The 12323-nt window shown below is 46.7% G+C and overlaps 1 protein-coding gene across 1 annotated transcript; it reads left to right on the top strand.

Moving 5' to 3' along the window:
* The first annotated feature begins 4640 nt into the window (after window positions 1–4640).
* On the top strand, window positions 4641–12116 carry HINFP (histone H4 transcription factor). The gene is made up of 10 exons (XM_080930057.1): window positions 4641–4704; window positions 6582–6900; window positions 8428–8657; window positions 8876–8987; window positions 9170–9322; window positions 9781–9858; window positions 9942–10062; window positions 10147–10285; window positions 10356–10480; window positions 11248–12116. The coding sequence occupies exons 2-10, from the start codon at window positions 6729–6731 to the stop codon at window positions 11660–11662; spliced, it is 1545 nt and encodes a 514-aa protein (XP_080786183.1). The 5' UTR covers window positions 4641–4704; window positions 6582–6728; the 3' UTR covers window positions 11663–12116.
* Window positions 12117–12323: the final 207 nt, after the last annotated feature.

Genomic DNA, 12323 nt, shown 5'->3' with positions numbered 1-12323 from the left:
ATTAAAAATCACATTGGAATTTATAAACGGGAATGGCTGGTTATCTTTTAAAAAGCAAACAGACCTACAGGCTGTGGTGTTGATAGAGTGGGCAGCTCACTGACTATGACCCAGGCAGTCAGGTGAGACAGATGCCCCTGAACACAAGGACACATGTTGACACTATGAAAAGTCAAGTTGCTGCAAAAAAAGCCAATCATTCACTTGTCTTCAGCCCTCCTGTTCTTTCTAGGCCATAACAACGTTCAGTCTGGACTCTGAGGCTGCACTGTTCTGATCTGAGACCCTGCTCCACTGACCATGAGCAAATATGGGAGCTCAATTGTTTTTGTTTGTTTTTAATCCAGAGCCTCACCTATACTGTCCTAGCTGGCTTGGAACTCCTTAAGTAGACCAAGCTGGCCTTGAACTCAGAGATTCCACTCCTCCTGAGCGCTTGGACATCACACCTGGCTGTGTACTCAGTTTTTTCCTTCTGTAAAATGGCACTAGAGGCTAGGGACAGCGCAAAGGTAGAACATTGTCCCAGAATACCCAAGACCCTGGATTTTGTCTTTTGCAATATTTAATAGAGAGAATGGAGCCAGGTGGGGTGACTGACACAAACCTCTGGGACTCAGAAGCAGGAGCATCTCTTTTGAGTCCCAGGCTAGTCAGGACTATATAGTAAGACCCTATCCAAAACAAAAGTGCTATTCCTAGTATAAGTGAGTTTTAGATACCTACAGCTATGTCTGTTTCCTGTCCTTTGGGATACCATACAGAATTGAGCCAGGTAAGCTGCTATAGGAGGTTAGGCGGAATTTGGGACCAGTAGGCAGGAAACTAGGTCTGGCACATATCTCTGTCTGGCCCAAGCTGCTACTTGTTTCTGGACCCCAGTTTCTTCACTTCTAAAATGAAAGTGGCTTAAGATAGTCAGGTCACTTGTGAACTCCAGGCTTGATATATGATGTACTTGGGCTTGGCTTGTGAATAGACAAGATGGATTTCTGTTGTTTTCTTGATACAAAGTCTTGCTGTGGGGCTGGAGAGATGGCTCAGTGGTTAAGAGCACTGACCGCTCTTCAGAGGTCCTGAGTTCAATTCCCAGCAACCACATGGTGGCTCACAACCATCTGGAATGGGATCCGATGCCCTCGTCTGGTGTGTCTGAAGACAGCAACAGTGTACTCAGTGTACTCACATACATGAAATAAATCTTCGAAAAGAAACTTTAAAGCTGTGCTGAGTGGCCCAGGCTGGCCTTAAACTTCCCCAGTGCTGAGATTACAGCTATGTGACACCACATTTGGCTGTTACTTGGGGTTTGTTTTTTTATGTGTGTGATAATTGCGATAGAATTCAGGGCCTCATACATGTAACCTCTTCTACCAAGATGCATCCCAAATCCCTTCCCCTTTTATTGATAGGATCTCACTAAATTACCCAGATGGGCCTTGACATTCCTTATAGCTCAGACTGACCTTGAATGTAAAATCCTCCTGTGTCCACCTGTCAAGTGATGGGATTAAAGATGAGTTCTAACAGCCTGGTGGTGTCGACAGCACATGCCTTTAATCCCAGCTCTTGGGAAGCAGAGGCAGGCAGATCTCTTGAGTTTGAGGACAGCCTGGTTTACAAAGCAAACTCCTTGACAGCCAGGAATACACAGAGAAGCCCTGTCTCAAACAATACAAAACAAAACAAAACAAAAAAAAAAAAAAAAAAAAAAAAAAAAAAAAATAAAATAAAATAGAAAACAGAGAGAAAAAAAAACCAAAAAAATTAAAGCTTTCTATTTTGACCTAATCCATACCCTTTAATAAACACAAACGGTGTTTGGAGGGGGTAGAAAACCAACCAGCCTGGATCGTGGTTCTCAAGATGAAAGTGGACAACTACTCCATGCAACAGAGCACTGCTTTGAAATCTGGACTTTATAAACAGGGTGGTGGTGGTGGAGGAGGACCATGTCGTTAATCCCAGCACTCTAGAAACAAAGAGGGGTGAAGCTGAAGAGAAGGTTCATCAAAAAAGAACAGTTGCTCCTTTTGCAGAGGAACCTGCCTCAGTTACCAGCACTCACCTGGCAGCCAGAACCATCTGTAACTCTAGTTCCTCTGGGGATCTGGTGCCCTCTTCTGGCACCAGGCCACACAGGATGCTCGCACATTTAGTCAAAATATTCATAAAGGTTTGTTTTTAATGCTTGAGATAGTTCTGAGGAAGTGGCTCGGTGTCTTTAAACACTGCTCTTAAGCACTGAGTCCTTGCCGAGGACCCTGGTTTGGTTCTGGTACCCACATGGCTGCTCACAACCATCTGTAACTCCAATTACAGGAAGGATCTAATGCCCTCTTTTGGCCTCTGCAGTCATAGCGTGCATATACTGTACCTACATGCAGGCAAACACTCACAGACATTAAAGAAGTAAATTTTAGCTAGTTGGAGTGGACATGCCTTTAATCCCAGGACTGGGGGGACAGAGGCAGGCATGTCTACACAGGATTAAAGGAGTGAAGCATCATGACTACCCTTTAGAGATCATGTCTCACGACATTGCCTTTGGGATCTTCCTGCCCACTCCCCACCCCCTACCCACCCCCCCACCTCTGGAGGCAGAAGACCTGGGTTTAAAGGCCTGTGAACACCTAGTTCAACTTGACCTATTTTTATGTTGTCTTTAAACTTTTATTTATGAAGGACACATACAGAATGATCTTTGAGAAAGTGTCTTATAACCCAGACTATCTTGTAACTTACTGTAGTACCCCCTCCTGGAAACTCACCTCAAGTTTTTGATCTTCCTGCCTGCCTCCATTTCCCCAGCACTGGGAAGATGCTTAATGTGGTGGTTGGCTTCATTTTGTCTGTTTGTTTTTTTTTTAAAGATTTATTTTATGTATGTGAGTACACCGTAGCTGTCTTCAGACACACCAGAAAAGGGCATTGGATCCCATTGCAGATGGTTGTGAGCCACCATGTGGTTGCTGGGACTTGAACTCATGACCACTGGAAGAACAATGTTCTTAACCACTGAGCCATTTCTCCAGCCCTGTTTTTTTGTTTTCTGAGGGGAGGACTCACTATGTAGGGCAGATTGGCTTGAGAGGCCCACCTGTTGCTTCCTCATGAGTGCTGGAGTTATGGGCTACTGCAAGTAAGCCCGTTACATAATTGGAAGTGGGAAGGGAAGACTTCCATTCAGGGAAAAACAAGTGGAAACCAGGGGAAGTAAAAGGAAGCTGTATGTGTGTGGTAGGGAAACTGAAATTTGTGCCGTTTCCGAGGTGCAGGAAATGAGGTCCAATATTCAAGATAGGGTTCATGGTAGGCAGGGTTCACATGTTGGCATTTCAAAATTCTCCATTTGGTTTGGGGCTATCGTATTGAAGGCAACAGAATGCCTTTTAATATTTTACACAGGGTACTGACTTGATCGGGTCTGGTTCTGTTCAAGATCACTTTGCTGAGCTCTGTGAAGGATGCCTTGTAAAGAAATTGAGCGCTGGGACATGTTAAAAATGAGTGTGGAATTCTGGGATGGGTGTCACTCGTGGAATAGAACGGAAGTGAAGATAAATGAATATGGCTGATCAGGTATTTAAGAACGTAGAATCCTGGGCTAGGGTGTGAGGCTGTTGGTAGAGCGCTCATCTAGCAAGCAGAAACCCTTGAATGAATCCCCCAGTATCACTTAAACTTGGTGAAGTGCCACACTTGGGCAGCAAATACAGGCGGATCTCTGTGAGTTCAAGGTCAACCTGGAGTCCATAAAACACAAGAAAATCAAAGATGGAGGTGCAGCCCCAGGGTAGGCGAACCACCCAGCTAACTTCATAAATTGTGAAGACAGACTAGGCCAACCTGGGCGCATGCCCAGTAGGTGGTTGGAGCAGAGTTTGCGCAGTAGTGAGAATTCAAGCCTCAAAGCTTCCCGCCTGCGCACAGTCAGAAGCAAGCCCAACCCACTTTGAAGGTGACGCTAACTTTATCCACATCCGGTCGTCCCTCACTCTACCCCTTGGGACTCGGAGCTCTCTACGGTACGGTTCCCGCCTCTTCCGTGTTTTGGTGCGCACGGGTTCTGTCAGACGCAACGGCCATTGGCTGTCTTTCGACTCGAGAGCGGCGATTGGCTGTCGCTGGTCGTCACTCAAACGCCCAGGGTATATGGTGTGAGGTGGGTGGGGCGCTGGGCAACCCAGCGGCGCTGGTAGGTGAGTACGGGACTGTGGCTCTGGTACCTTGGCGGCTGGGGCGGCTCTCTGCAGCCTGAGGAAGGCCGGGCTTCCTGCAGCGGCTCGGCATGGCGTCCGAGCCGGCTCCTAGACTCCGCGCCCTCGCTCTGGCGCTCGCTACGGCTGGACTAGGTCGGCTCCACGCTTGACGCCGCGGATTCCGGGAAGCCCTCCGGTTTGGGCTTTCCGGGATGGTCTACTTCCTCTGAGTTTTAGCTGTCCTCTGAAGAAGCTTAGCCCCGGCCTCAGCACCCAGGCGAGCCTGCCCACGGGCCTTTTTGTGTCCCGATCGCCCTCGTCGTGCGCTTTGTTTTGGTTGCTGTGTTCAGTCGTCAGGACCTGGTCTGTGAGTCCTTGTTTAGGACCCGGGCCTTTCTTCTGGATTATGGCTCAGAGTTCATTAGTGCCTAGCGACTCAGTATACTCTCTTAATATTTGTTAATGGGATGTTTTGTACTTTGACTGCTAATGGAAATGTCAGGTAGGGATCCTTTAAGTTGGATGCTCCTCAATCCCCGAATTAGCGCTCAGAAACAAGGATGCGTGTAGCTTTTACTGAGCCTCAGTAGTGCGTTTAGGCCCACATGGGTTAAGTAACTTAAAATCAGAAAACTAAGGAGTTTCGTTTCATTTTCCTTCTCCATCTACCTGGCTTCCTCTTCAGACAGATACACCCTAACACATAATGTGATGTATGTGGTGATTTTTTTTTTTTTTTTTTTTTTTGAGACTATCTTAACTGTAGCTCTGGCTGACCTGAAATTCTCAAGAGATCCCGTCTCAAAGGCTGGCACCACCACCCATACCCCACCGCTTTATTTTTAAAAAATCGTGGTGTGAACATATGTGAGTGAATGGTGGGGGTGGGGGACACAGGCTTGCCAAGGTGTGCAGGTGCAAAGCAAAGAAAATGATGGCATTGAAAGTCTGATGAGAGATTTAACAACACAATTCAGTAAGGAGTAGAATGCTTCTGGGGCGTATGTAGGCTGTGTGGAATAAGAATATGGATTTTGGGCCCAGCTTCAGGTTATGAGGTTTAAATGGTGCCTGTCTCATAGTGTTACCAATTACATGATGCAAATAAAATGCTTAATATGAGGCTAGAGGTGGCTCAGTCAGCAAAGTGCTTGCTCCACAACACCAGGAGGCCCTTGTTTGATCTCCAGAGCCCACACTGGGGGGAAAAAAAATCCAGTGGTTGGGAGCTTGGCACAGGCATTTAATCCCAGCATTTGGGAAGCAGGGACGGGCAGGTCAAAGCCAGCTTAGTTTACGTAGCTCCCTTCAAGACAGTCAGAGAGACCCTTTCTTGTTAAAAGGCCAGTGAGTGCTTGTAATCCTTTTGTTGGGAAGTAGAGACAGGAAGATCCTTGTTGATTACTGGTCAGCCAGTCTAACTTACTCGGTCAGCTATTTTGAAACTATCAAAACAAGCCTTCAGATGGTTGATTCTTGAACCACAGAGCACTCCTCACCAACTCCCAAACACACACACACACACAGCTTACCATGCCGGAGTGTGGTGACACAAACCCATAATTTCAGCTACTTGGGAGTCTGAGGCAGGAGGATTGCAGTACATTAGGCTACAGAGTGAATTTAAGGTCCACTTGTGCCACTTAGGGAAACCCTGTCCCACATACCATGTATAAGGTCCTAGGCGCTATCCTCAGTATCAAAAATAACCAAAACAAGAATAAAATAAAATTTTTGTGAGGGCTTTTTAAAAAGCATGATTTTTTCTTTGCAATGGTGTTTTTTGTGACCATGTCTGTGTGAGAGTATTGGATCCCCTGGAATTGGAGTTACAGACAGTTGTGAGCCACCATGTGGTTGCTGGGAATTGAGCACAGGTCCTCTGGAAGAGCAGCAGCTAGTGCTCTTAATTACTGAGCTATTCCTCCAACTCCTTGAGATTTATTCCTACTTTAATGTGTATAGGTGTTTTACCTGCATGGATGTCTGCATCACATGCCTGTAATGCCCTCAGGGCAGAAGAGGGTGTTGCATTCCCTGGAACTGACATTATAGATGGTTGTGAGCAGCCATATGGTTGTTGGGAATCTGACTTAGGTCTCCTAGAACCGTGGTCTGGGCTCTTAACCAGAGTCATCTCTAGCTCCATATTGTATCTGACACATAGTAAGTGTTTTGTTATCCCCATTTGGACAAGACCTTACATGTAGTAGTAGGTGGTAGGCAGTGGAATGTGGATTTTAACTTTGGTGACTCTCTTTGAAACTGAGCATCGTTCTATCTCCTGTGGGAATATGTTCTGAAGCTGTGTGAGAAACTGTTAAAGTCCTTAGCTTAGTGCTTGGCCCATGTTCAGTATTATTTATTCTCTCTTCCCAGGAAACCAGACGGACCTTTAGAGCTTGAGAAACCGCTGGTCTATCCCTACTGAAAAAAAGCATGAGATACTGAAAAATACTTGCTGGCTCTCAGCAGCACTGGAATACAGTTGTACAACTCTGGGTTCCTTCCTCTAAGATAAAGGCCATGTCTCCTCCTGGAAAAGTTCCCCGGAAGGAGAACCTGGGGCTTCAGTGTGAGTGGGGGTCCTGCTCCTTTGTGTGCTCAGCCATGGAGGAGTTCTTCGACCATGTCACTCAGCACCTGCAGCAGCACATGCATGGCTCTAAGGAAGACGACGACGAAGAGGACCCACTTGGTAAGGGACAGGAAAGAGCTCAAGGAGTGACAGTTGAGAAATGCTAATTTCTTTTCTCCTCTTCCTCCTACTTTTTTGTTTTTCTTTCTCAAGACAGGGGTTCTCTGTGTATCCCTGATTGTCGTAGACCAGGCTAAGCTCAAACTTTGAGGTCCACTTGCCTCTGCCTCCTGAGTGCTGGGTTTGAAGGCATGCACAGCACACCTGGCTTTTTTTTTTTTTTTTTTTTTTTTAGTTAATTTATTTTTTATTTCATGTGCATTGGTGTTTTGCCTGCATTTATGTTTGTATGAGGGCGTTTGGATCCCCTAGAGCTGGAATAGGAAGTAGTGAGCTGCCATATGGGTGCTAGGAATGAAACCTAGGTCCATCTTAACCACTCAACCGTCTCTCTAGCCTTCCGAGGCTTATTTTCTTAATTATACTTCTTTTTTCATAAAAATATTATAAAGTCATCTTTAAAGAATTCAGTCAACCAGGATGTAAGCAATGGTTACCAGTAGAAGGAATTTGTGATTTTATGTGTATATATGTGTGGTACATGCCATGGGTCAAGTGTGGAAATCACAGAATCACTTATGGGACTAGGTTCCATGTCACTGGGCTTTATACAAGTGCCTTTACCTGTTAAGTCACCTTGGTGGACCTCTCCCCTTAAACATTCTTTATGGGGGTGGGAACACACGTTTATATGTTTGTGTGTGTAGCATGTGAGTTCACCATGGTGTATGTGTAGAGGTCAGAGGACAACTGTGGTAATCCATCCTTTTCTTCCATTGTGTGGGTCCTGGGGATCAAAACTGAGATTGTTTTTCTCTTTTGAGACTGGACTCACTTTGAATTCTTCAGTGGCCTAGATTTTACTCTGTAGAGCTTGTTTGCCTTGAGTTCATAGAGACCTGAGTGATTTGAAGGTGTCTGCCTGCTGTGCCTCCCAGGTACTAGGAGTAAAGGCTCGTGTCACCTTGCCCAGCCTCCCCTTTCCCTTTAACTTATTTACATTTTTTGTTTAGATTTTGTTGTTGCTGTTGTTTTACATGTCCCGTCTGCATGTATGTGTGTGCACCACGAATGCTTGCTGCCTAGAGAGGCCAGGAAGGGATGTTGGATTCCCTTGAACTGGAGTTATGAGTGGCTATAAGCCATCATGTGGGAACCATTAATGTCAGTCAGCATCAAGTTACTTCTGTTTAGCAGTTTGTAGCAGGGTCTTACTCTGGTCCAGGTTGACCTGGAAATCATGGCAATTTGCCAGCCTAACCCTCTTGAGTCCTGGCATTACAGATGAGAGCCAGCACACCTAGCTCTGGGTGATGTGTGCCTGTTGCTACACACCTGTGAAGACAAGGACTGGGATTCCTGCCTCATTATGTCCACAATACCTGACTCAATTGAAAGTCATTAAATACCGTTTCATGGTGGATGAACCTCTGGTTTATCTCTGGTCAGAGTCCTGCTTAATGTCTGAAATGGAAAGTTAGCTGAGCTTGGAAAGTGTCAGACCATTTCTTCTAAACCTTTCTGCAGAGGAAGAATTTTCCTGCTTGTGGCAGGAATGTGGCTTTTGCTCTCTGGACAGTTCTGCTGACCTCATCCGCCATGTCTATTTCCACTGCTACCACACCAAGCTGAAACAGTGGGGGCTGCAAGCCTTACAAAGCCAGGCTGACCTCAGCCCCTGCATCCTGGACTTCCAGAGCCGGAACGTCATTCCTGACATCCCTGACCATTTCCTGTGCCTATGGGAACACTGCGAGGTCAGCAGCCAGTGCCATACATAGGGGTGGAAGGAAGCTGGGAATCTTGACTCGAGATACCTTAACTCTGGGGTCCCTTATTTCTTTTGTAACTCTTTTATCTTAAAACTTTTCCTGTTCCCACAAGTTAATTTGGGGGAGAATAAGAAGCCCCCTTTGGACATGGGTGAGAGTCCTGTAACCACTCTCAGTCCTCACCCCAAGTTGCCCTGGCACAGAGTGTCTTCGACAATCCTGAGTGGTTCTATCGGCACGTGGATGCGCACAGCCTGTGCTGTGAATACCAAGCTGTCAGCAAGGACAACCATGTGGTGCTGTGTGGCTGGAAAGGTAGGGCCACCCCTCTGCTCTGGCTTCTGCTTAAAATTCTGGAGGTCTAAAGGTCTAGAGGAGCCAGGGATGGGACCAATTCCTGCAAAACTAAGCAGGCTACTGGCTGGAGAAACTTGGTACCAGAACCAAGTTGGGGAAGGGTATTTAAGGTTGGAACATGACCAGATCTTCCTTCCCAGGATGTACCTGTACCTTTAAGGACCGGTGTAAGCTTCGAGAACACCTCCGCAGTCACACCCAGGAGAAGGTGGTGGCCTGTCCCACCTGTGGGGGCATGTTTGCCAACAACACCAAGTTCTTAGATCACATCCGTCGTCAGACCTCATTGGATCGTAAGAAGTTGGAGAGGAAAGGGAGAGTGTGGGCTATCTTGAAGTGAGGACAAGGGTATTTTCCCAGAGGAGGTGGCTGCTGCTGAGATCTGTACCCTGGTTCTCTTCCCCTTTTGGGATCAGGCACCTCCTAGATTTCACTTAGACAATGTTCAGCACTTACTGTTTAAGTAAGCATCAGTTATCTCAGAAATCCTCACAACAGCCCCATGAGGTAGGCTTCTTATTCCACTTTTTACAGATGAGGAAACTGAGGCTCAGAGAGCTTAAGTCACTTACCTGAGATCATACAGCTAGTAAGTGGTAAAGCTGGGGTTTTAACTCAGGTCTGGACTCCAGATCCCTTTTGTAGCTTCCTTTCTCTCCTTGGGTGGCTCCCTTGTGTTTGGGGTGGTTCTCCTCTCCTCTGTCCTTCACTGTCCTCTTCAGTCCCCTTTGTTCTGCTCACTCAACCCCAGAGCAGCGTTTCCAGTGCTCCCACTGTTCCAAGAGATTTGCCACAGAGAGGCTCTTGCGTGACCACATGCGGAACCATGGTGAGTGGCCTGTGCACAAGCCTCCCTGCCTTTTCTCAAGGTCCTCTAAGTCTGTAGCTCATAGCCTCTTCTCTGCTCCTCAGTGAATCACTATAAATGCCCTTTGTGTGACATGACCTGCCCACTGCCTTCTTCCCTCCGGAATCACATGCGCTTTCGACACAGTGAAGACCGGCCCTTTAAATGTGACTGTTGTGATTACAGGTAAGGGGACCCTGGGGTACAAAATGCAAGGCTCAAGTTTTAGGGTCTCCTATGCCCCCAACCCCTCCTGATCTCTCTTTGCAGCTGTAAGAATCTGATTGACCTCCGGAAGCACCTGGACACCCACAGCAAGGAGTCAGCCTACAGGTGTGACTTTGAGAACTGCAGTTTCAGTGCCCGATCGCTCAGCTCCGTCAAGTCCCATCACCGAAAAGTGCATGAAGTGAGTGGCTGGTGGGGAAGGGCAGGCAGGAGTATGAATGAGGAGCTGACCTCATTTCTTTCCTTCTCAGGGAGACTCAGAGCCAAGGTACAAATGTCATGTCTGTGACAAATGCTTCACACGTGGCAACAACCTCACTGTGCACCTTCGAAAGAAGCACCAGTTCAAGTGGCCCTCAGGACACCCTCGTTTTCGGTAAGTCTAAATCTTTCCCCACAGGTTTTTCCTTGTTTTGTTTATTGTTGTCTTATATGGTGTGTGTGTGCAGAGGTCAAGGCACAACTTGATTACCTTTATGTCGTTCACATACTGAACTCAGATCATTAGGCATGCGTGGCAAGCATTTTACACTTGAGCCATCTCACCAGCCTGACAGGCTTTTTAACGGGAGAAACAAAACCATTGAATTTTATGGTGTTTTGATACCTACCATCTATGTGTAGTCTCAACTTTAAAAATAGTGGTGGAGCAAAGATTGGTTTTTTTGTTTGGTTTCTTGGTTTTGTTATTGTTTTGGAGACAGGCCTTGCTGGCCTATTTGTAGATCAGTCTGTCCTGGAATTTACAGAGATCCACCTGCCTCTCTGCTTCTGATGGATGAAAGGCGTGCACCACCGTGCAGGGCTGAGACTTCTAATGTAAAGCTTAGCTTCAGTCTCAGCAAGTAATGCTAGAGTTCCTGAGCTGGAGCCAGAGTTAGAGGCTGAGTGAGGGCTCTGCCCTCAGCTCCACGGCACGGCCTTGTTACAGAGCCGGTCAGTCTCTGTGTCGGGCTTCAGCATTAGTTTTTCCATTTTGAGTCTTCTCTGAACCTTTATTCTACAGATTCCATTAAAAACCCTTTCTTAATCAGTTCTATCACAAAGAATCCTAAGACATCTTCAGGTAGCATATTAGTATCTTTATCCTCTGTCTCCAGGCAGTTTCTTTATCCCCTGCTGATCTACTGCCTTCTCCTCCAGGTACAAGGAGCATGAAGATGGCTACATGCGACTGCAGCTAGTTCGATATGAGAGTGTGGAGCTGACACAGCAGTTGCTGCAGCAGCTACAAGAAGGATCAGATTCAGGATTGGCACTGAATGAGAGCAGCCTACAGGGCATTGTTCTAGAAACAGTGCTAGGGGGGCCAGGACCTGAGGAAGAGACGGAAGAGGAAGGTAGGGTTGTTGAGAGTGCAGCCCTCTCAGCTTCTCAGGACAACATCAGTTCTGCCATCCATATGGTCAGTCAGACAGATACCCAAGGCCAGAGAGACATTGTCTACTATGTGCTGTCTGAAGCCCCAGGAGAGCCCCCGCCAGTCTCTGAAGCACCCTCAAGAGAGATGGAAAAGCTTCAAGGAATACCTGAGGAGCCAGAGGTCCAGATGGGCTGAGGCTGCAGAACCTGACCAGTCCTACTCCAGATTTTGGAGTTTGAGTCAGGCAGGAAGCAGTGCCCCAGTGGGCAGCCTTTGTTCTTGGATGACTTTAGAAGTGGTGCTGAAAACAGTGTTCCCCTCTGACTCAGGAAGCATTGTTCTGTAGACTCTGGGGAGTTTGGATTCATTGAGGAAATCCTACATGTATGTTCTCATTGGAGGAGCTGTTACCAGGTTGGAGCATACTCCATGGCATGTTAGACAGTGAGTAAATATTTAGTCCACACCCATTCCAATCTTCCATTGACCCTACAAGGGCCATTTCCTCACTGTAAACTAAGCATTGAGAACTAGGTGCCATTTCTCTCAAGGCTTCCTTTTACATTCCAGGGACACTTGTTATCTTCAGGGACAGGATTGGAGATACTGTGTATGTGTGACAGTTATTCTTTTGGAAATAAAAGAAACACTTGGGCTGTTACTTGTTTCTCTCGAGTTTGATGGCAGTTAACTAAGTAACAGCTATAGTTGCCTAGACATGGAGCTGACTAATTAGGCTTCTCCTTTTAGTAATCAGGATGGTTTCTTTAGCTGTTGTGTACCCATGTAGTGGAGGAAGTCCACTTCCTCCAGAGCATCTTCTGCCTCTGGAAGGAAGCTCCATGTACTTGACCAT

The sequence above is a fragment of the Micromys minutus genome (genome assembly GCF_963924665.1).
Source record: "Micromys minutus genome assembly, chromosome: 16".
Taxonomy (NCBI): domain Eukaryota; kingdom Metazoa; phylum Chordata; class Mammalia; order Rodentia; family Muridae; genus Micromys; species Micromys minutus.
The sequence above is the reverse complement of the archived record's forward strand: the minus strand, read 5'-3'. Positions and strand labels throughout refer to the sequence as shown.